The following is a 23,485-nucleotide window of genomic DNA, read 5'->3' as shown; positions in this document are numbered from 1 at the left end:
TACAAACATATGTTGAACTCAAGAAAGAGCATTAGAGCACATGTGAGATAGCTTCATAAATCATGATCCAATGAAATGATACTGTCGGTGACACAGGAACCAGGGGTCCCTGAGTCCCGAGGCCAGAACAGCAGAGTGCCACATGGTGCCCTCCCGCGGGGGTTATCTCCCCGAGGTACGAGAAAGCCAAGTCCCGAGAGAGGGTGCTCTGGGCCATGAACAGTGGTCCCTGAGTACCCGAGTTCCCCGATGACCAGAGAAGACCAAGCACCGGGAAGAGAGTGCTCGGGGCTGCGAGCAGTGGCCTTCGAGCACTCAAGTTCCCCGACGATAAGAAAAGCCAAGTACCGGAAAGAGGGTGCTCGGGGCTGCCAGCAGTGGCCCCCAAACACCGGAGTCCCCCGAGGAACCAAGGGAAGTCAGTTCTGGGAGAGAGTGCCTAGGGCCATGAACAGTGGCCCCCGAGCACTCGGTTCCCCGAGGACCCGAACAGTCAGTTCCGGGAGAGAGTGCTCAGGGCCGTGAACAGCGGTCCCCGAGCACTCGGTTCCCCGAGGACCAAGAAAGGGCATATCCGGGAGAGAGTGCTCGGGACGGCAAACAGTGGCCCCCGAGCACTCGGATCCCCGAGGACCCGAACAGTACTTCGCCGGTGGCCCCCACAGAGGCCCAGCGGTGTGGTGTCAACTGATGAGAGGCCCGATGCGGCATTTAAGAGGGCGTGTGGTCTGTCACTTCCAACTGTTCCCCCCACGCTTGCTGTCAGCCCCTGCCACGGCCTGGCAGGAAGGCGTGGGGACATTTAATGCGCGGGTCCCATCTTGCGTCATCCGGCGCGCCTCGGGATAACGTCACCGAGCTCGAGGCACCCCGCCTGCCGCCCTACTATGTCAGACCTGCTCTGACCGGGCAGGCACGCCGGGCTGCTCGATGGCTGCCCGGTGGGCCCTCCCCGCGACGCCCGTTGAAAAACAGCATGATGACGAACAAGACCAGATGGGGGCGCGTTTTCAACCCTCCCCGTCACCTCGCGCAGCATCGCATGATGGTTGATTTCCATTTATGGTGCCTCGGAACTCGTGCCATCCTTTCTAGACATGTTATCGCCCCGGCTGGTATTTAAGCTGGGCGGGCTCCCCGAAGAAAGACAAGCAAGACCGAGTCAGGTTCAGACAACGAAGGTTCAGTTCGGTTCAAGTCTTGAAGCCGGACGAGCACCGAAGAACAAGGAGCACGAAGCTCTAGACTAGACAGACATTCTTGTAACCCCGCAGATACTCAGAGAGATATTCTCAAAGCATTTATAGCATACACATAGGAGTAGGGTGTTACGCTCAGTGCGGCCCGAACCTGTCTAAAAATCCCCTTAGCATTTACTACTTCCTGCATCCGATCCTTCCACTCCACCTACATATTATTTACGCCCATTTATTTCATCCGCAAAGCGGATTCAGAATCATCCCCCAGCCGAATCTCAAAGGGGGTCCCTCCGGATCCCCGCTTGAGGAGTTCACCCTCCGACAGATACCAATTGAAAAGATATACCAATTGTAAGGATATAATGTATTGATATTAATTGAAAAGGACAAACAAGTATCATAATTAATAAAATATGATATAATCTAAACTCCCTCTTTATGTGTGCATGTATATAATAAGACCTAGTGAATACCACTTGTAGGAATATAGTAATATATGCACATCTAGACAATAAGTAGATGTAGGAAGTTTAAGTCATATCATGCATGGAGGTAGCTTAAATGTAAAAAATGAATTGACAATGATACCAATTGAAGCATTGCATACCTTCGAGGACATGTTGATTTCTCCATGAGACTACAAAAGATACATCTAGTAACATATGTTAGTCTTAAAATCATAATCCATAGGATATACTCCATCTAAATGTGTACATATAAGTTTTGAATACTTGCAATACATATGCACTTGTTATTAATAATAATGGGAATAGTACCCTATGGATTGGTTCATGGTACATAAAAGATATCAATTGTGAAATTAATACCATAAAAAGAACCTACAATTAACAAACCATGCAGGTTGCTCATAAGAAAAAGAGAAACACAAGCAACAACCATATGAAAATCTACACTAGGCATTGCAATAAATTAAAATAAGCACATGCAATCCTAGACAAGGCAAATGAGCTACATCAATTGAAAGATTTTGCATTTAGTTCCATTACCTTTTTACCTTTGGATGGGAATTTGGGTATATGATAATCATGATCTTCATTAAAATGCCCAATCTTATATAATTGGTTTCTCTGTTTGAACCTTCACTTCATTTTGTAAGCCAACTCTCCAAATCATATAGCCACCTCGTGCTTTAAGTCTTCTTTGAAACCCAAATCGATTGGGACCCCTTCATTTTGCGATGACTTTCTTGGCACCCAAATGGGTTGGTTTCACCCCTAAATCTTTCTCTGAACCATATGTGCTATCACTTTACCATTGTTCTTCTTCTTGAGCTTGCAGTGATTGCTCTTGGTCTTGGTTTTATAGTTGGGATTGGTGTAGATGTTGGAGGTCTTGTTGTAGAGGTTCATTGATTTATTCTTCTCCTTGGTCTCCTTCTTCACTTGCTTGTATTGGAAGGACTTGTGGCCTTCTTGATGACATTTGAAGCATGTCATAGTGGATCTCTCCGTAAGTTTTTTCACCATGGTTGCACGGTTATCTTAAGAAGGTTGGACATGATTCTTATCCTTTAATCTTGCCAAATCCTTCTTGAGCTTTTTGACTTCTTACTTGAGCTCATCACTTTCTTATGCAATGAGTTCATTAGATGGTTCTACAAGAACATTAAGAACATTCTTAACACATATCTTATTGTAAAGGGGTGAGCATGATATGTCAACTAAATCGTTGAAAGAAATGGAATCATCTACATTAGGTTTGAAATTAAATAGAGAGGTAGATTGCTTCAAAGGGGCCTTAGATTGAGATTCAATGCACTCAAATTTTGACTTAAGCTCATCATGCTACTTGTTTAGCAAATTGAATTTGCTTAATAATTGTTCATAATTAGAAACAAAGGTAGCATGAATGTCATTAAGTGCATTGAATTTTTTAAGGTCTTTTGATTATTTCTTAAAGGTCATTTGTTACTCATTGATCAAATGAAGTAGTTCATCATAGAAAGGAGAATCCTCATCGGATTCATCATCACTTACATCACTATCCATACCTTTGTCCATAAGGCACTTGCGAGATGGCTTGCGTGTTAACTTGCGTGATGATGACCTTGAGGAACAGCTTCTCTTGGAGGAGTGGGTGGAAAAACTCTCATCACTTGAGCTTGAATCTTTATCTTCACTCACACATCTTCCCATGCTTGCAAATTCTTTAGCTCTTCCCCTTGTCTTCCTATTGCTCTTGGTCTTGTTCCCCTTTTTGATGCGATCAATAGTTTTGTAAGGAACCGTCCAAATAATATTCTAGTTAATCACCAGGAGGATCATTATTCATAATCACAACCTCGATGATTAACCAAAATATCATCCCGGTAGTCCCAGCACATTTTTTATGCTCAAGATCGGAACACATGACTTCTAACATTTAGCATCACAACATAGCTTAAGAAATAGCAAGTAATTAACATTTATATTACAGGTCTTTAGTTATGCAACCATTTGCATCAATTTACAACAGAAGATAACAACAATTACGCAATGAAAATATAAACCTATACAACAAAAGAGAGTGGAGCCACATGCCCTTAGGCTCTACCCTAAAAGCACGACCTCCTAGAGTAGGATGAACTACTCTTGCCTGCCACCCTGATCGGCAGGGACGAAGTAGCCAAACACCGGCTCTTCCGCACCAGCAGCACCTGAAAACACAGGTATGAGTACGGAGGTACTCACAAGACTTAAACCATAAAGAGCACATATACATAGCTCGACTCCAAGGATTATGCATTGAGCCATTAGCAAGAAAAAGCCACATAATTAAGTAAAACATAAGCGATAAGCAACCTAGACACATATGTGTGAGCAACTAACTTAACCAACCACAACATAACTCTACCCAGCCATAACCAACTGAACATAAATAACTGGAACCATTATGAACATACATGTAATAAAGACCAACTCAACCATCTCCCACATAACTAACCATCAACCACAAACAAAAACTCTACGACCGATACAAATAGACAGAAGCATGCTCATGACCGAGAGCGCGGCATTTCAAAATGTTTTTACATCTTGCAGGGGATATTGAAAGTGCATCTAGGCCTCTAAGTGGGTTTTGGTGATAATGACAAAGCAATTAAATAACTAATGAGTTTTATGAGTTATGGACAGGTATTAGTTCCATCAAGTGAAAAAATGTGATGCATTGTGAACCCCCCAAAAACGGATAAAGGATAGCGGCATGGCTCCTATGGTTTTTAAATTCTTTTATGCTTTATATTTGAGTTTAGGATACCGTACTATAAAGGGGGATATGAAATCTACTTATTTGTGTAGAGATAGTGCTCAAAAGTCTAAATAAACCCATGAGAGTCATAGAAAGTTAGCCCTAAATCTTTTGTTTCAGAAAAATGAGGAAGGTCCGCACTTTTGTGCGGAGTATCCGCACTTGTGCAGAAAGTCCGCACTTTTCTGTGGAGTATCCGCACTTGTGCGGAAGGTCCGCACTTTTGTGCGGAGGGTCCGCACTTTAGTGAATTCACGGCTAACTACGGAAGATCCGTACTTTTCTGCGGAGTGTCTGCATATGTGCGGAGGTTTCGGACTTGTGCGGAGGGTCCGCACTTTCCAAAGCATAACGGCTAGTTTTTTAGTGTGAAATATTTAAACCCCACACCCTTCAATGCAACAGCACCTGAGCTTTTCAATTCCAACCAACTTTGAGACAAAAGGCTTCTAGTTCATTGAAAGCTCCTTTCCACTCCCCTTTTGTGATTCTTGTTGAGATCTTTGCTAGGGTTGAGTGAGTCTGAGCAATAGTGCTAGTGAGATACAAAGCCATCCTTTGGAGCACTCGTTTCTTCGTCAAGCCGGTGGTTTCAAGTTCATTACTCTTGGTGGTTCGTCCATCTAGACGGCTAGGCGTCGCCCGTTGAGCTCCCAAGTTTGTGGTGAGCCCCGGGACGTTTGTATCACCCCGACAAGTTGAGTAACAAACCCGAAGCTCGATCTTTGTGGTCGCTTTGGTGAAGATAGGGTTGAAAAAGATCCGGCTCTTTGTGAGCTCCTCAACGGAGACGTAGGCACTTCTTTGTGGAGTGACCGAACTCCGGTAAACAAATTCTTGTGTCAATCTTGTTCAATTTCTTGTATTTGGATATAGTCTCTTGTTTGAATTGAATTCTAGGGTTTAAACCCGATCTGTCTTGTTGTAAGGTTTGAGCTGTAGGTATTTGGTCATATAGGTTGACATACATCTACTGGTGCTTGGTAACTTGTAAAATTGACACACCTTATCTCTGATTTCGTTCCAGTTCAAGTTTTCCCCAAAAGTCCAGAGTATCCGCACTTTTCTGCGGAACCTCCATACAAGTACGGAGGTTCCGGACAAAAGTGCGGAAGGTCCGCACTTTTTCTAATCCGCTGTTTTAAGTTCGTAGAATTTTTAGGTTTCGCCTATTCACCCCCCCCCCCCCTCTAGGCGACATTTCAGATACTCCTGGACCCACACGACTTGAGGACCATACGACTTGCATGACCACACAGGTCCATACAAGGGGTACTCATGTCAACCTTTAACAATAAACCCCAACCATTTGGATCATGCATCGCTTGACGCGGAGGTACTAGAACTACTCCCAAAGCAAACTAGCACCTCTTACAAGCCCGCCCGCTCACACCGTCGATGTTCACGCCTAAATGATCACAGCTACAGAGGTATTCGGCTCGCCTTACCATTAGATTGGTATATGGTGAGTAAGGTAAGTGCTAAAGCTGACTACACTGACGATCGATGCTTAAACGATGCAAGCGGTCTATAGTGTCCGGGTTCCTCTCCCGGGCTACCCCCAGGACTTTCCTCCAGAGCAGATAACACCCCTAGCACCGCCCACATATCGTCTCAAACTCACCACTCATCCAACCATAATCAACCCATATCCAACATTGTGATCATTATGAAAATAAATAATTCCTATGCTCGTGAACGATGAAACAATTCACCTCTCGACTTTCGACTTCTACCTAATGACCTAAGCATTGCTAAGCATTTTGATTTAACTTGTAATCTAGACACCAATAACATACTCAAGGTGACAAGGAAAGGATGATCAACAATTCAAGGTAGAAGTAATGCATTCAACATAGGATCTACCCATTTGTACCCGATCTTGACTCGACACATGCAAACATATATAAGCATAGTTCATAAATTTTAGACTTCATTCAATTGAACAAAGGTGCAATATGCTTAGTTGCTTGCCTTGCTGCTCAGGTGACCGCCTATAATTACCCACGTAACAGTTGCAGAAATCCAGAAGATTAGAGTCATCTTCAACCATGATCGTATCACGCTCCGGCTCCTTGTTCACTAAAGAAAAAAGCATGCAATGATGAGCATAAGTGAAATACAATAATGCATGCTACAATATGTATATGATGAATTTCTATAAAATATACCATATAAAGCATGAAAATATTTTCCCTAGTTAGAACAAGTCAAAAGGAGACTAGAAAAATTGGTTTCGCTAATTTTGGACTTGTAAAGAATTAATGGTGAATTAATGAAGTCTCAATCTAATTAATTAATCTTAGAAATTTAACTAACTATTTAATGGCTGGGGATATTTTTAACAGGTAGAGAAGATTATTATGAAGCCAACAAAATTAGTTTCATAATTTTTGTATCTCGTATGAATTAGCAATGAATTTTACAAGCTATCTGCACAAAGGAAAAAGTCTGACGAACAGCAAATCCGAATTATCTGGGTCGGGCCGGACACTCCGGGTTCTGGAGTCTCCGGGTGACCCTCCGGGCGGGGGTCCTCTATCATCTTCGGCTGGGACTGCCCGGATACTCCGGGTTGATCCGGATACTCCAGGTACCGGAATCTTCGGGTGACCCTCCGGGAGGGGGTTCTCTGTCATTTTCGGCTGGGGTTGCCCATATCCTCTGGGTTGCGACTCGAATACTCCAGGTTGCTCCAGAACAGCCATTTTGAGGGAAAAAATTAGTCGATTTGATTTGGGAGCCTTTCCAAGCCAAAGGAGAACATGTTTGGGATAGTTCATGGGGTCTAGAATTCACTCATCAACCTAGCAACTCGATTCCTAACTCAAAACTCATCCAAATCCTTTAATTCACCCCAAAGCTCAAGAACACCATAACTTCATAACCTAAGCTCCAAACTCAAAATCGATCAACCAAATCATGCATTCTTGCAATGGGAAACCTAAGAGACTTACCCAAGATGATTGTGGAGTTGGGTGATCGTCGGGTGATGGAGGAAATGGAGGAAATCGCCCAGAAGACGAAGAAATCTGGTGTTTCTCACGTTTCAACCCTAAACATCAAAAGACACCAAAATTAGCTTGAATCCTTTGAGACAACGAAAACAAATTGGGGGGATGGATAGCTTACGAGCTTGTGATAGCGGGAGTATCACATGCGTACCTTGATCTTGCTCCTAGAGAGAGAAATCCGAGGAGAAAGAGAGAGCTTGAGGGAGAGTGAGATAGAGGCAGCAGAAGCAGTTGTGCTGCTCAGGTGTGAGGCGTGGAGAGAGAGGGAGTAGGTGGTGCTACCCATTTTGGTGGTTGGGATGGTGGGGCCACTTGTGGGGCCCACGTGTTGGAGAAAAGGGATCCATTTTAACTGCGAATTCCATTCTTTTCTGTCCCAAATTTCTTTCTCTTATCTAATTGACTCAAAATGAAGTACTCTAGTGTGCCAAAATATTTTATCTCAAATTTAATTATGACGCTAATGATGCATGATTAAGCTTAACTACACGATTACGGAATTTTGGACATGACAAACCTCCCCCCTTAAAGGAATCTCATCCCGAGATTCGGAACGAGTCGGGGAAGAGTACGGTGACTCCAGGAACTATTCTGTAAGAAGATACCATGCTGTGAGAAATGGAACAATGCATTACTCACAAGTTGGGGAAAAACTCTGGATAATCAGAAACCGGTCTTCACACTCCCACGTCGCTTCATCTTCGGAGTGATTACTCCATTGAATCTTAAGGAACTTTGTTGAGCGACGTCGAGTCTTGTGTTCCGCTTCATTAAGGATGCGAATTGGATGCTCACAATAAAAGAGACCCGGCTACAACTCTTGAACTGCTGTATCAGTGACATCGGTTGGGACTCGAAGGCACTTCTTCAGTTGCGTCACATGGAAGACATTGTGAACGGCAGAGAGGGACGGAGGCAAGTCCAATCGATAGGCCACCTCTCCATGCCGGGCAATAATTTGGAATGGTCCCACATATCGAGGTGCTAGCTTGCCTTGAACTTGGAAACGTCGGACGCCTTTGAGAGGTGAAACCTTGAGATACACATAATCTCCAATTGCGAACTTGAGGTCTCGGCGGCGGCGATCCGCATAGCTCTTCTATCATGATTGTGCTGTGAAAAGACACTTTCGAATAGCTAGAACATGCTCTTCGGCCTCTTTGACCAAATCCGGGCCTAGAAAAGCCCTTTCGCCGGATTCGGACCAATTTAATGTTGTTCGGCATCATCGGCCATATAGAGCTTCAAATGGCGATAGTTCAATGCTCGTTTCGAAGCTATTGTTATATGAAAACTCGGCAAATGGCAAGCGAATGTCCCACCTCTTCCCATAAGTGTTAACACAAGCCCGGAGCATGTGCTCCAGAATCTGATTCACCCTCTCAGTTTGACTGTCGGTTTGAGGATGATACGCGGTGCTATGGATGAGCTCAGTCTCCATAGCCTCATGAAGGCTCCTCCAAAAATGAGAAGTGAACTAGATGCCTCAATCAGAAATGATATTCTTCGGAGTCCCATGGAGGCAAACAATCCAAGTGAGGTATAGCTCTGCATATTGCTTGGCCAAAAATGTGGTCTTGACGGGCAAGAAGTGAGCGGACTTCGTCAACCGATCCAAAATGGCCCAAATCGAGTCATAGCCATGCGAGGTCTTCGGCAATCCAGTAATGAAATCCATGCCGATCTTCTCCCACTTCCAAGAGGGAATAGGTAAAGGTTGAAGTGTACCAACTGGCTTGAGATGCTTGGCCTTCACTCTTCTGCAAACATCACACTCAGCAATATATCGAGCGATTTCTCGCTTCATGCGAGTCCATGAAAACCGTGGCTTGAGGTATTGATTGTGTCGTGAGTGATTTCTCCAATTACATCAATATTTAAAGATGATAAAAGGATACTCTTCACCAATACGAGGTCTTATCCCTTCCTCGGTGACTCTTCAAACATCTAGACCCTTAGCTTAAAAATAACATGATATTAGAATTTTTCAACAAGAGAAATTTGTGTTATCGAAAAGTGAAGTACTATAGGTATTCATTCCAACCCCGAATATCAAAACTCTAGGATGTTAAGTCTATCAAGAGCATGAGGCTCCGATACCAATTGTGAGGAACGATGACATCTTAAGAGAGGGGTGAATTAGGAGAATTAGAAAGCAAAACCAAATTGGTTCCAAAAACTTCACAAGATAAACCTATATCAATTTCTATCTAATGTGCTCTAAGCTTATCTAGTATGTCTACTTTATCGCTCAAGAGGATTGCAACCTACTCTAGCAAGGTAAATTGTAAGTATGTAAATGCGAAAACATAAATAAGGTAGAGATACAAACTCAGCATAAGGGATTTAATCCCGTGATATCGATAGCATGAATGCCACCTACAGTCCACATTGGAGCTCCATAAAAGATATACTCCCAGTCGGCACCCGATCATGACTATAGAGCCGCCAAGTCACAAAGATAAGGTCTCAAACCCAGATGAGACACTAAGACACCAAGGCAACGCCTCACCATAAACCTCTCTTCCGGTCTCTTGCCGTTGTGATCACTTCGGAGCTTGAGCCATCAAGAAAAGGGTCTCCGTGTTCCCGTACACATGTCTTACCGCTCTCCACACCAAGTCAAAGGGTCAACAAGCTTGAGCCACCAAGGTCTAAGATGTCGATGAGTCACCAAGACTCCAATGCGCCTACGTACCACTCCGTATAAGCTAGAATCACTTTTTGATCCCTTCTTCAAGTTACAACACCAAGCTACAACTCACTCTAAGTCTATAAGTACTAAACACTCTAATCTTATGCTAAATTGCTTTGGATGATCATTTTAAGCACTTTGGAGACTTGGATATCTTCTCAAGTGTGTATGAGTTTACTCTAGACTCCAGCAGTATGTCACTCATCAAATGATTGAGTGCAGGGGTATTTATAGTTTCAAACACGCTAACTAACCGTTTTCCCAACGGCTCAGAAAAGCTGTTAACACCAGATGATCCGGTGAGAACAGTATTACTAATACTGGATTATTCGGTGAGTACTAACTCAGAAACTAGCTGTTGGAACTCCACTCAAAGCCTTTGTGGACACCTGACATTCCGATGTGCCTTCAAATCCATCATTGGACCTTCTGGTGAGTTATCTTGAGTCAGACCGTGTCACTTCTTCTCTGTGTAAAATGCTTTGGTGCATTGATCTTCTGAATGTACTTGATGTCGCCTAGAGGGGGTGAATAGGCATTTCCTGAAAATTAAAAACTTCATAGCGGATTATCCGGCTTATACAGAAACTTCGAAATCAAAGGAAACTTAAGCAAGTCTAGATTGATATATGAGTTACCACAGGTTCTAAGAGATGCCTAAAGATCTTTTCACCAACAACCTGCAGTCACAAACTCACAAGCAAGTAGATCGGAGCAAATCGCTCAAATTCAACTAGAACAATGGAAATGTAAGAAAGTAAAGGAGACAAAGATTTGTTCCTGAAGTTTGGCCACTCCACAAAGAAGTGTCCACGTCTTCGTTGAGGAGCTCACAAAGAGCTGGATTTCTTTCAATCATTTCCTCACCCAAGCGACCACAAAGATTGAGCTAGGGTTGTTTACTCAAATTGATGGGTAATACAAATTTCTCGGGACACTCCACAAGCTTGGGTGCTCTCCGGACGATACCAACCGTCTAGGAGCTCAAAATTCCAAAGTAAAAAATGCAAATCAAAGGCTTGGCGATGAACTAAAGTGCTCAAGTATGGGATTTAAGCTCTATAGCACTTAATCTCACTCTCCTAACCCTAATCCCTAAATCTTGCAAGAATCAAAGCTCTAGAGAAGTTAGGAGTACTATTGAATGACAGTGAATGATTTTATCCATGAGTTGTTCAGCAACAAATAAAGAGAGACGTGGGTGGTATTTATACCCACCCTCTCAAAAACTAGCTGTTACTGTACTTTTTAAACTGACCTGAAGTATCCAGATTTACCCGAAGACTCCGGGTAACACTTCGCACTCAGCCGAAAGCACAGTCTGGAGCCTGCCTAGAGGGTCCGGATGCTCCAGAACCCGGAGACTCCAGGATAAAAAATAAATCCAAACCGAGAGCCCTGTCCCGGAGCTCTACCCGGAGACTCCGGGTAAGGCACCAGAATCTGGAGTGTCCGGGCTAACCCGGAGACTCTGGGTTCAGATAACACTTCCCTTTTTCCCGGTGTTCGTGGGTGATTGTGTCTCTCAATTTTTGATTCTAAAAGGATATATTGAGCATTGAGATATCATCAATACTATCATTACATATTTCTTTTGATAGTACGGCATTTCTAAACCCAATTTCAACAATAAAAATAATTAAAGCCCATTGAGCAACTACATGCCGCTTCTCTATTCTTTAACCTCGGTAAACTCATTAGTCCTTTAATCGTTTATCATCAATTAGCCAAAACCCACATAGGGGGCCTAGATGCACTTTCATATTTAGAGCACCAGACCTTCTAATGGGTCGTTCTTCATTCTTCAAAATTTCCAATTGCCTCTGCAAGAAATGCTCCGGTGCTATAATCCGGTGAGTCTAAACCAAGCATTGGACCTTCCAGTGGGTTGATCTTCAGTTTTTGCGCTTGTATTCTTCTCTGCAAGAAATATTCCGGTACTATTCAGTGCAGATCACCGGACTATCCGGTGAGGTCTTCAGTCTTCTCCCCTTTGTCAGAAATACTCCAGTGAATTTAATGCACAGAGCACCAGACTATCTAGTGAGTCTATCATCCTCTGTGCACAATACTATGGTGAGTGCAAACTCTTTTGCATGTATCTTCCAGTGAGGTCAATTCTCCTAAGATTTCTCCAATTCAATCAAACTTTATTCCAGCTACGGTGATTTCTTAATGTATTGTATTCATAAGACCTACTAATATATATATATATATAGATAGATAGACACACACACATACATTATTAACCATTAAAATCGCAATCATAACTTAATAATATCATTTTTACTCCAATATCTCATACTGAATGTCCGGCTGACAACAACCATTGTATATATTCCAACCATGCAATTCCCCAAAAGCTTTAATAGCATCGTACTTTGATTGGAAAACAACTTGAGCCAACACACGATCTGATCCCCCCAACACATTTACCTGCTCCACCACCTCGAATGGATAAAAAGAACTCGATGAAGCATCATTTTAGTGATAGGATAGATAGCCTATTGAATGGTGACCTCAAGATACAATTAGGTGACCTCCACTCCTGGAATTCTCTTGTGGGCATTTCATCAAGCAGGTTACGAGCGGTGGCTTTGTAGTCATGGTTGTTGAAGGAATCCAGCCCTAAATCATAATTGTTGCTCCTCTGCATCTTCCTCCCCCATATCCTTGTCCAAATCTCTTTGATCGAATAGCTCTAAATACAAATTGGTAGCAACCCGATCTCACACCACCATTAACAAACACACTAAGTAGGGAAACGATAAGAACCGATATAAATTGATATATATGGAGTTCAGGTAGGTTAAAAAATAGAGGAATAGAAGAGGATTAGAAGTACATTAAAGCATAAATGAAGGACAATCTAGAGGAGGGAGAGGAGCAGGACCACTAGAAGAATAGAGATGAAAAGGTTCAGTTTAGTGTTCTATTTATCAATGATCTTTCTAATCTTACTGTTACTCTCTTTGTACTTTATTGTAGAAAAGTCCAGAATCATCATAGCCCATGCAACCGACCCACCTTCAATGTAGACCAAGTCATTGACACATGTATGTAGTATTGTTTCAAGAAGAGGAGGGGACTATTCGGTTCTCCACACAAAGAAGCAAGCCAAAATTTGGTCATGTTAAAACTGAAGTCATGCCAAAGTCGAGGCAATTAGAGTAGTGTTTGGTTTGAGACCGTACCAAAATTTTGGCTAGTTAAAAATCAAGGCGGCTATTTGGACGCCAAATTTTATCTAGCGAAACCAATTTTTTTGAGAGGTGATCAAATTTTGATATGGATTCGAAGCCAAATTTTATAGATATAAATTTTTTTTGACTTGCTTCTTGGTGTCGAGAACCAAACAGCATCGAGAAGCCGATGCATGTCTCATGAGTCCCAACCGCACTACTCCAACCCACTGGTGTCTACTTATTCCTTGGATAGCTTATAGTCACATGCAAGCCTAGGCACCTAGCACGTTGGCCGTCACGAGGTTGAGCAGTGAGGGGAACGTCGTCTTCAGCAGCAGCGCAGCGAGCACCGACCGGATCAGCAATTGCGGCCATGGAAGGTCCGATCGTGCAGAGGTCAGTTTCTTCTCAGATTTGGTGCAGAAGAATAACATTGCCAGTTTGATCCGTTGAGTTCATGGAGCTTTTTTTAAAAAAAATATATCAGAATAGAGTTTGTCTTTGGCCGGCCAACAATTGGGATTGCGCTGTTAAATAACTCTTGATAAATCCATATTAAAAACTTAAAATCAATAATGCAGCTGCAGTGCATAAGTACCCTTCTTAAGCGGCTTTGAGATTCGTGTAGTTTTTTTTCATTGGAAGGAACATAGGAGTGGCAGGGACACAGATAATAGCGACTGACAAGGGGGTTTGAAGTGCCAGCTACATCGGGTGCACGCGACATAGACACACTACTGTGACTCGAAATCAAAGTGATGGAGGGATGTTGATGAATGTACCTCCTAAGGGAACCGAGGAACGGGATGCTAGAATCGGGAGGTTGTGGACGGTGGTGCCGGCAGCCAGAGTGAGGTAAGAAGCCAAGTGCAGCAGTGTAATTAGGGGCGGAACTAGAGCTAACATGAAGTAGATTATCTTCTTCTCCCTCCTACCCCTCATCTTCTTCTTTTTCTTCCTCCTCCTACACCCCTTGTTTTCCCTTATGTTAGGGCGGCTAGCGGGCTTGAGCCCCTCTCCCACCCTGAAGATCCACCGCTAGGTGCAATGGAGCACCAGGAACGACATGAGATTTGGGCTCTACAAAATCGATAGCAATGGACGTGCTTAACTAGGTTTTCAGGGGTGGCTTTTCTATACTGAGGTCATTTACGAATGTACATCACAAATAAGGGTTTTCTTGTCTTGTTGCCACAATTATTCAAAACAATAGAGGTTTATTTTGAGAAGACTTTTTTCTTATTTGTGATGAGCTAATGCATAATATTTGGCCAAATTTTTATCTATTAAATAGCGAATATTTTGTATCAAGTTTTGAATGTAGATGTGCACACATGATCTTAGCTAGGTCGGCCCATGCCAATCCACGACCACCAGGATTTTTTTTTTTTGGCACGCAATTGGTCCCTTTCTGCAATGGTCATCTTGGAGCTTCAGCTCGGCGTGAGCAAACACAGCTCTGTCCGTGACTAGAATTTGTGGGCTTGTTGGTCTCTTGCCAAGCTTAGGCTTTGGTTTAGATAGTTTGACACACTGCATTTGAGAAACAATTAAAGTAGAAATTTCTGACCCTTTAGTGGAAATAGACATAGCTTTAGAAGATAGTGAAAATTATGGCATAAAGACTTATTTGGGAGTCTTCGACTTTTATCTGACGTCTAAAAAACGGCAGTTCGGGATTTTGCATCCTAACAGCTCCTAGTATCAGCAATCAGCACATGATGTCTGAATATGAACTGAGGCGCAAAGCTTAAGGAAAAGAAAAAGGGAAACAATGTCGTTGGCAGGGACAACAAAGGCATACGACAACAAAGTGTAAAACCAACGACCGTCCCACCAAATCCCGTTGGCAGGGACAACATCAAGACAAATATGCAAATGAGATCATGAACAATAGAGGCCATAGGTTACATATATATCTCTATAAATAACTCAGGGCTCCCAGCGACCTGCGAACACAATGTTCATGCAATCACCCCAGACTCCACTAAGTCGCACTCTCTATTGTCCAATCCGGAATCAGCTCTTCCAATCATCAAACTAAGAAACAGGGCGTGTGCCTGGCAAAATACATGATGTTCATAGATACCAATCAGCACGATTAGTATCTTGGTGGCGCTGGTGGCAACCGGTTTGGAGTGCGTCTGCTGCCCGAGTTGGCACCTGAGCTCACATCTCCGTTTTCATAGCGCCGACTGCGACCATCAGCACTTCTCGACCTTGATTCGCTGTTTGAGGTCGAACCAACAAGCCCATTTGACGCAGACTCGAAGGCAGACCTCCAGTCCTCACCTGAGCGGCTGGGTGTTCGAGGGCTCTCTGCAAATGATAATTTGTGATGCATTACAAAATGTTCCACGTCAGGTGGTGAGACCACAATCTAAATTGCTATTCAAATACTACCATTAAGACTTCCATGTATAGCGCATGCCACCTATATGCAAAATGTTGCAAGTTCTAAGTGGGCGATCATAGCAGGAACATTCAAAGAACCTATTTGGTTTAGCGAAAACAACTCCTAATCACTGACCTTGACCATGAGGATTATTTAGCTAAAACAGGTTTTGAGATACAAATCTCCTTACACTGACCTTAGCTTTTTAAAGCTGACTTAGCGTTGGCTAATATAATTATCAGCCTAGTAAAGCTCAGGATGGACTAGTACTGCCTTATCAAGTAATCGTCAAAGTAAATGAACCACCAGCTAATTTGCTAAGTTTCGCCAGTAATCTTGAGAAATTGCCTTTACCTAGCATCAAAGTTATAACCTACCAAACAGCATAGGTATTGAACCCTATTGACCGTCGTTACGAAATGGGAGAATTCCAGAAGGGGGAAAAAAGCTAAACTAGCTGTTGTTATCCAAACAATGAAAATATAGTCAGCTTACCAGCTTCAGAGCTGCCATTAGAGTAAGAGGAAACCGATGCCCGGTTGTCATGGATACTGAGTTGACGAGTGAGTTTTGACAGGAGAGATGATTGTTTTTGGTACTTCTCCCTTCTGCGCTTAGCATTATGGTCCTCTTGGAGAAGCTCTTCAATCTTTGCATTGCTTTGCCCACTGGTAGAGAAATGATTGAAATTACCAAAGCCATTCAAGATGTATTAAAAATAAGCATAAACCATAATGAATATATGGCAACCATCCTTAATTAGAAATACTGCTAAAGGAGATATGATACATCCTAAGTAATGAGTTTGATATCCTTAATTTGGAACTATGTTGTCTAGACAAAGTCAGGAATTCAATACAACCATACAGTCTAGAATCTAGATAATAGATAAGTGTATGTTAGCAATTTTTCCTCGAATGGCACATTGGCACAAAATTTCTTATTCTCCAAGGAATGTGGCATTGTGAAATTATTTTGCATAAACAGTCAGCTAAGTGCTAATCTACGGATGAAGAAGTGGAAAGTGTATATTAATGTACATCACATCAACCTTATTGAGCCGTATAGCTGATTAAGCATATCTTCCCTTGCTTTCTCCACTTGGCAAAGCACAATAGCCTAATAAGCACAGAAAAACTATGAAAAATTAGACAACTATAAGTATAAGGTCATATAAACTGATTGACACTAGAATATGAACCTTCGGAACATTTGCTGCCAGACTATTCAAAACAGCCTCAACATAACCACGAACTTCTTGAGACATCCATCTAAGCTCTTCTTCAGGATCAGCAGGTCTCCGTGCCATAGTATCCTTTGAAAAAGTGTATGATCAGATGTTAATTTGAGTGTATAAACAACATCAAGTGAAAAGTATGTATATTGACACTTCAAAAACATAATATAGAGGAAACATGGAATTACATGAGAAAACTCCTAATAAATCAAGACTCAGTTGAATAAAAGCTATACCACAAAGATGTATAAATGCAACTCAAACATGTATAAGCTAGAACTTACTAAGGAGCCATCCGAATGACTGTGTCTCACTGAACCACCCTCATTATTTGGACCCTTGAAAGAACCCCCTTTGCTCTGAATAACAGCTTTGATCCTATTTACCCACTCAACCTTGTCAGCCATGCTCTCAGCCTTTAATACAACAGCACTATGAGCTGCAAAAAATTAAACCAAAAAAATATAAAAAAAGGAACCACTAAGTAAACATCACATTATAATATTCAAGGGTATCAACCTTTTAGGACTGTTTTGTATGCGACCCTGTTAGTTATCTTAAACACAAGACTTGGGTTTTTTTCTGGTCCATTTGCCTTTTTCGAATCCTTTGAACTTTTGGAAGGTTCTTCCTCCTCTACCTCCTCAAGGTTGCACTCCTGCAAGAGAATACAGCTTACAGCACATGCAAGTTGCTAAAGCAGTTCATTTTACAATTCTTGTGGATACATCAAGTGATGTTTTGTCGAATCAGTATATCTTTCAACTAGGGTCCAGAGAATGAAAAAAATAAGCCAAACTGTTTGACAGTTAAGTGGTAATACAAAAAATATGTAACCATATATCATTAAAGTGCCACATAGAATAGACAACACAACAATATAAAAGCAAGGGTTATGCACACCTCAAGAGTTATGACACCACGAAAATGTCTCTCCTCTTGCTTCTTTGTGTATCCAAGCTGATAAAAAAAACAGATAGTGAATACAACCACCACCGCAGATCAACCAAGAACATGAAGTACAATCATCAACAAGTACTAAGGAAAATTTGAAAACAAAAGGGCAAATCCTCTTAAGTATCAAAGGAATCAAGAGTTCAACCAAAATATTCTAGGGGACTGATCAACCTTTCCACTCTTCTCATTAAGGACAAACCACCTTTTGCTCCACCCATTAGTTTTTGCGCTTTTCTTTAAGAGGTAACCTGAAGAGAAACAGAAGAATATGCTTATACCCTTATTTATTAAATCAATCAAAATGTATTCACTACCGCGAGCAAAAGCCCATGTTAGACATTTTCAGGTGGTCTGAAGCAGTTCATGAAGAGAATTCTTGTGATAATGTCCATGTCTAATGGACTCAATGGGTCAGGCCTTAAAAAGATCGAATTTATTTAGGTCATGGCACAAGGATGCAGCCAAATTGCAAGAAGAAATACTAAAAAAAACTGTTATGTTATTTTATGGTTAGCAGAAAGTTGGGTTTACACAAGCATAACATTTGAGGATGTATTTCCATGGCCTAAATTGGGCACAGCAAGGTTTGAGGGGTACTATACCTGCAGTAATTTCACCAGCAGGACCAGCAACCTGCAAATTCGGTCCCTCTTTAGTGCCTTTATCTTGCTGGCCAGATTTGTCTTTCATTGATTTTAAGCTGCCACCACCTTGCTCGGAATCTTTTTGGGGACTGGGGGCCTGTAATAAACAGTTCATGTTAATATCTAAACCCAATATGTACTCTACGTCTTATGATTGCCAACAGTCAATATCAACTATACAGCTCTAACAACCTGAAGATCCTATTGCTTTCAAAGTTAGTATTTATAATAAACCATGCAAGTGAGCATCCCAGCACAAATAGGTGCAAATCATACCCTCTTCGTCATTGATTGTTCAGCCTCTTGTGTTTTCTTAGAAGATCGATTTTTCATCTCATCCTCACGACGCTGCCTTTCCATTCTGCCAATATCAGACAAAAAGAAGGCCAAGAATTAGTATTCAATGATGTCATCATGAAATTAAGCTTTGATGAAGCTGAATAATGGGCAGTTTCTGCAACAAAGTGCATTTCAACATAGAGAATATGTATGCTTGATAAATCATGACACTCCAACTAAAACAAGCATAAAAGGATAGTCAAAACCTTAAGTTGCATATTTCCTTCGGTGTTCACATATAATGTGATAAAGTAGTTGTTTGAAAGTGCAAATAGGATCCGTACGACCACAGCCTGAAGCCAATTTAACTTAAGCTAAGTCCAGTAATGTCAGACTTAATGTGGAAAATGAGGTGACATCAAAGAATGTGATTCTTCCTATTGTCGAGTTACAAGCACAGAACAATGTGAAGAGTGAAATGAAAATTAACCATTGGAGACAAATTACAACAAACCTAGAAACAAGAACGACTTACCTTCTTTGCACTAAGCGGATGAAATGTTGAGGAGGAACAAAGGCACGCTCCATATCAACAAGTGCAACAACCATCTTTTTGGCGTCATTTTTGAAGCTCTCCAATGCATTTGATGCTATTGAAATAAGCTGGACCGAAGAACAAAAGAGAGTTTACACCCAAAAAGGTCAAAACCGATTGTATCAACAAGTACAAAGGGGGGAATACTTGTAAAAAAGAAAAGTGATACCTCACGCTTGAATGGAGGATATCTTCCAAGTCCTGGTGTGGCATTTGCAGAAGCATTGACAATGTCTAACAATACACGATGAACCTAATATAATAACTAATTAGTTTTCTGTGGCAGGTGCCAAGATAGACACTAGAACTATATATAGTGTTACTTCACTGTCTGTATAGACTATAAGAACTTCACAACCATATACACAAGATATGGCTGCCAAAGACTATGTCAAATACATACAAATACCACGTCAAAAACACTCAATAAACCAAAACCTAACTGAACATATAGAACATCCTCTAGATCGAAAATCACAAGCATTGGTAGCTACTAGCTAACAGGCAGCTAAGTTATTAGTCATGGAACATGAAACTCAACCTCAACTTTAAACTCAAACCAGGTAGGCAAGCACAACCAAATCAAAAATCCTATCAATCAAATGCATCCAACTGGAATTAAAATTTAATTTACAAAATCGTTTTTATTGTTGGGCCCTGGAAGCGCGTAGAGCACAATAAAACATTCAAGTGCGTATAGATTGCAATAGTTTTTCAAAAGGTGTTGTGAACAGTGACCATGGCCATAGCAAAAGGACACCTAATTTTCTGCATTGGTTATCTCCTGAGGTGTGGGGAGAACAAAAATAAAAGCGTAAGAAGCTAACCATGCACCTGTTGGGCATTGGCACGTACCTCTTCAACACATAGTCGTGATGGCTCCTTCGCCATTTCCAGTACTATTTTTATTAAGGATCTCAATCCTTTCTCTGGAGATATCAAATATGGCTGATAACCATCGGCTTCCAAGACAATCTAGAGTGTCATGAGGAATCGGTTTATTAAAGGTGGCTAACTGTCCACTAGAGCTCAATCTAAAAATTGGAACTGATCTTACCCTTTTGACATTGTTGAGATCGAAATGTCTGTCTAATGGTAGCTGTTTAATTCTCTCCGGAAACTTGCCTTCAAAACTTGCAACAATTTTCCAACCAGATCCCTTTTACATGAAAACCAGTATGCTGACCTTGTTATCAACCATTCAATTTAGGGAGGCGTAATTAAATCTAAAGTGTAAGATCATTACTAACCTCACCAGATGTAATGTGAGCAAGAAACTTATCTTCAAATTCTCGGCACAGCTCCAAAGCAACTGCCCGGGTTCCTTCAGGACTTTGTATCATAGATTCTCCCAGCCTTGCCAGTTCATCCTGTACCATCTGAGATTTACCCTGAAGGCTGAAATTCCAGCACAACAATTGTGTATAATTTTAGTACTAAACCATGCATAGAAGTGAATTAACATCATTATAGTAAAAGGAACTCATGTGCCACTATGTAGCATGTATATCTAAGTACTAGATACAAATACAATGGTTACTGAAGAACGAGACACAGTTCTTACCCACTCAATAGGTTAGGAAGGCGCACTTTCATTCTTTTACGTATCTGCTTAGCAATGGTGTCAACCAAAGCAATTCTACCTAGCTTACTCTGAGGAGCTCCAGTTAAGATGTTTTTGAGGCTTTCAGCTTCAGCTTGCCAAGCTGTTTCTAGCGAGTTTTCAGACCCAACTGATCCAGATTGCGCTGACGCAATGGCAACAGATTGTCCTATTAGAGCAACCCACTCAATGTCAGGAAGGTTTTTTGGGCCCTTGTTTGACAGAAGGGCCTGAACACAAGCTATAGTTTTTGCATCTCCATTTGCTTGATCAACTTTGCTTATAACACCAACAGTTCGGGTCCCTACAGTTACAGTGAATGGAAATACATCACTTACTACAATATAACGGAAACAAAATTACTGAGGGTGTTTTTCAGATTAAAAGACAGACCATCTGAATCAATATCCCTGGCCAGCCTCAGAGCTCTAGATGATGCAACATCAGCAGCTTGCATTGCGGGTATCACAATGAGCAGTATTGCATCATTATGCCCAGCGTACTCATTGATCTAAAGTAAGAAAACAATCAGCACTCTGCTACATAAAGTAAAGAAAGTTGACAATCATAAAGAACTAGCAATGTTCTCCCTAAAGTAGACATGCAAGTATAGTTCAATAGCCTTCAAGGAAAATGGAACAAGATATAGAGAAATGAAAGCCATCTTCTGATGGTCCCAAGATAAAATTTGTGCCATGCTATAGGTTTTCATATGCTTCATGATTCAATGGTCTAGTCAAAGTAATTGCTGATATTATTGTGCAACCATAACAATGAGCATTCTAAATTGATCTCTAAGCATTTATGTACAGCTAAAGTAGTTAAAAATATTTCAAAAACCTACCATGGAATCATCAACAGCTCGCTGGTCTATCCCAGGTAAATCAATCAGTTTTAGTGGGGGAGCTGGAAAAAAAAAACAAGAAAGCACCGTGAAGGGATTTTACAAATTACCACAACAAAATAAAAGGCAAACTAACAAAAGCAGATTTAGTACAGAAATTAAGCATAGGGTTCATCAACAGAAGAACATCAAGAATCAAACATAGAAAAGAATTGGACCACTCACATTTCAGCAATTAGACACATCAAACAATTCTCTTGTTACTTCCTTCCACAGCGCAATGCACAAACAGCGCGTACAATGCCACAAACATAAATACCCCCATCCCAGTTATCATTTCATCATTGTTACATGACTACAAGTACGACATCACCATGTCCGAAAAATGCGAGCATATACTCAACAAGTCGACGTCATTGTCTATATAATGCTAATAAAACAAAAAAAAAAGTTATAGGTTTGCTAAAATGATTAAACTACTCACAGTCGTAGACAAACCTGTGCTCGTCCGCAGCTTGAGATAAATCTCATCAGCGCGGCCCCTCCCTGATCCACCAGACGCCCCCTTGCTGAGCCTGTCCTGAAGCGAACGCCGGAGAGCACCTGCACAACAACAGAAGGAAACAGAAAATGTCAGTTTCAACAATCAACACCAGGTCTAGTTCCAAAGCTCCAAAAGCACGTCAGTAGAAACTGGATGCAAGGCCGGCCACGGGATCCAACTCACTTGCCGACACCGGCTGCGACTTGCTGTCTATCTGCAGCACGATGGACTTGCTGCTGAGCCCCGGCTCCCTCTGCAGGTCCACCACTATCGGCGCCCTCGTCGCCCCGTTCTCCCCCGTCGGCTGCACCGCACACCACCACCACCCAAATCGAGTCAAAAACCACAGATACCATCACGAAGGAAGAAGGGAAGAGGGAGCTGAGCTACTCGGCTAGGAGCTCACCAGCACGGGGTGCCCGATGAGGCTGTTCAGCACGGCCGACTTGCCAGCGCCCTGCACGCACGAACGGATCGGAAAACGGATCAGATCGGATCACACGAGCAGCAGCAGCAGATCGCGAGGGGAGAGGACGGCTGCGGCCGATACTTACGACGTTTCCGAGGGCGACGGCGTTGAGGAAGGTGGTGGGGCGGCGCGGCGCGGCGTCGTCTGAGGGGTCGTCGTCGGCGAGGAGCGAGGCCGCCTGGCGCATCGACTCGGAGAGCTCCGACATCTCCTCGATGGCCTCCATGGTCGGCGGTCTCACGGGTGGCGGCGGCGGATCTCAAGGGATCGGAAGCTGCGGCGGAGACCGAGACCTGAGCTGCCCTGACCCGACGCGGATTTGAAATCTGCGGGGAAGGGATGGGAGAGACGTGGGTGGGGGTGGTGGATTTGGGCGAGAGAGAGAGAGAAATGAGAACGGAGGAGCCGAGCCGAGGCGTAGCCGAGGCGTTTGCTTGCTCGGCAGCGAAGGTTCACAACTTTTTGGAGAGAGGTGGGGTTTCGCCGGTTGGGTTGGGCCCCTACCTCGGGTTTTGCTGATCTGGCGAAGGAATTCGAAATTTTGTGCGGGGTTGGGCCGTGCGGCGTAGGCCTATT

At 42.5% G+C, this 23,485-nt stretch overlaps 1 protein-coding gene across 1 annotated transcript; it reads right to left on the bottom strand.

Annotated features, from left to right (window-relative positions):
- Positions 1 to 15,158: 15,158 nt before the first annotated feature.
- On the bottom strand, positions 15,159 to 23,343 carry LOC133926602 (dynamin-2A-like). The gene is made up of 22 exons (XM_062372618.1): positions 22,995 to 23,343; positions 22,847 to 22,897; positions 22,624 to 22,744; positions 22,395 to 22,499; positions 21,897 to 21,958; positions 21,446 to 21,563; positions 21,014 to 21,356; positions 20,700 to 20,847; positions 20,507 to 20,608; positions 20,305 to 20,424; positions 19,619 to 19,702; positions 19,390 to 19,517; positions 18,852 to 18,936; positions 18,534 to 18,672; positions 18,103 to 18,179; positions 17,878 to 17,934; positions 17,494 to 17,632; positions 17,259 to 17,413; positions 16,939 to 17,052; positions 16,789 to 16,856; positions 16,233 to 16,405; positions 15,159 to 15,661 (listed from the first exon to the last, which is right to left on the bottom strand). The coding sequence occupies exons 1-22, from the start codon at positions 23,133 to 23,135 to the stop codon at positions 15,444 to 15,446; spliced, it is 2,748 nt and encodes a 915-aa protein (XP_062228602.1). The 5' UTR covers positions 23,136 to 23,343; the 3' UTR covers positions 15,159 to 15,443.
- Between the last annotated feature and the right edge of the window lie 142 nt (positions 23,344 to 23,485).

Source organism: Phragmites australis, chromosome 8, assembly GCF_958298935.1.
Source record: "Phragmites australis chromosome 8, lpPhrAust1.1, whole genome shotgun sequence".
NCBI classification, from domain to species: domain Eukaryota; kingdom Viridiplantae; phylum Streptophyta; class Magnoliopsida; order Poales; family Poaceae; genus Phragmites; species Phragmites australis.
The sequence above is the reverse complement of the archived record's forward strand: the minus strand, read 5'-3'. Positions and strand labels throughout refer to the sequence as shown.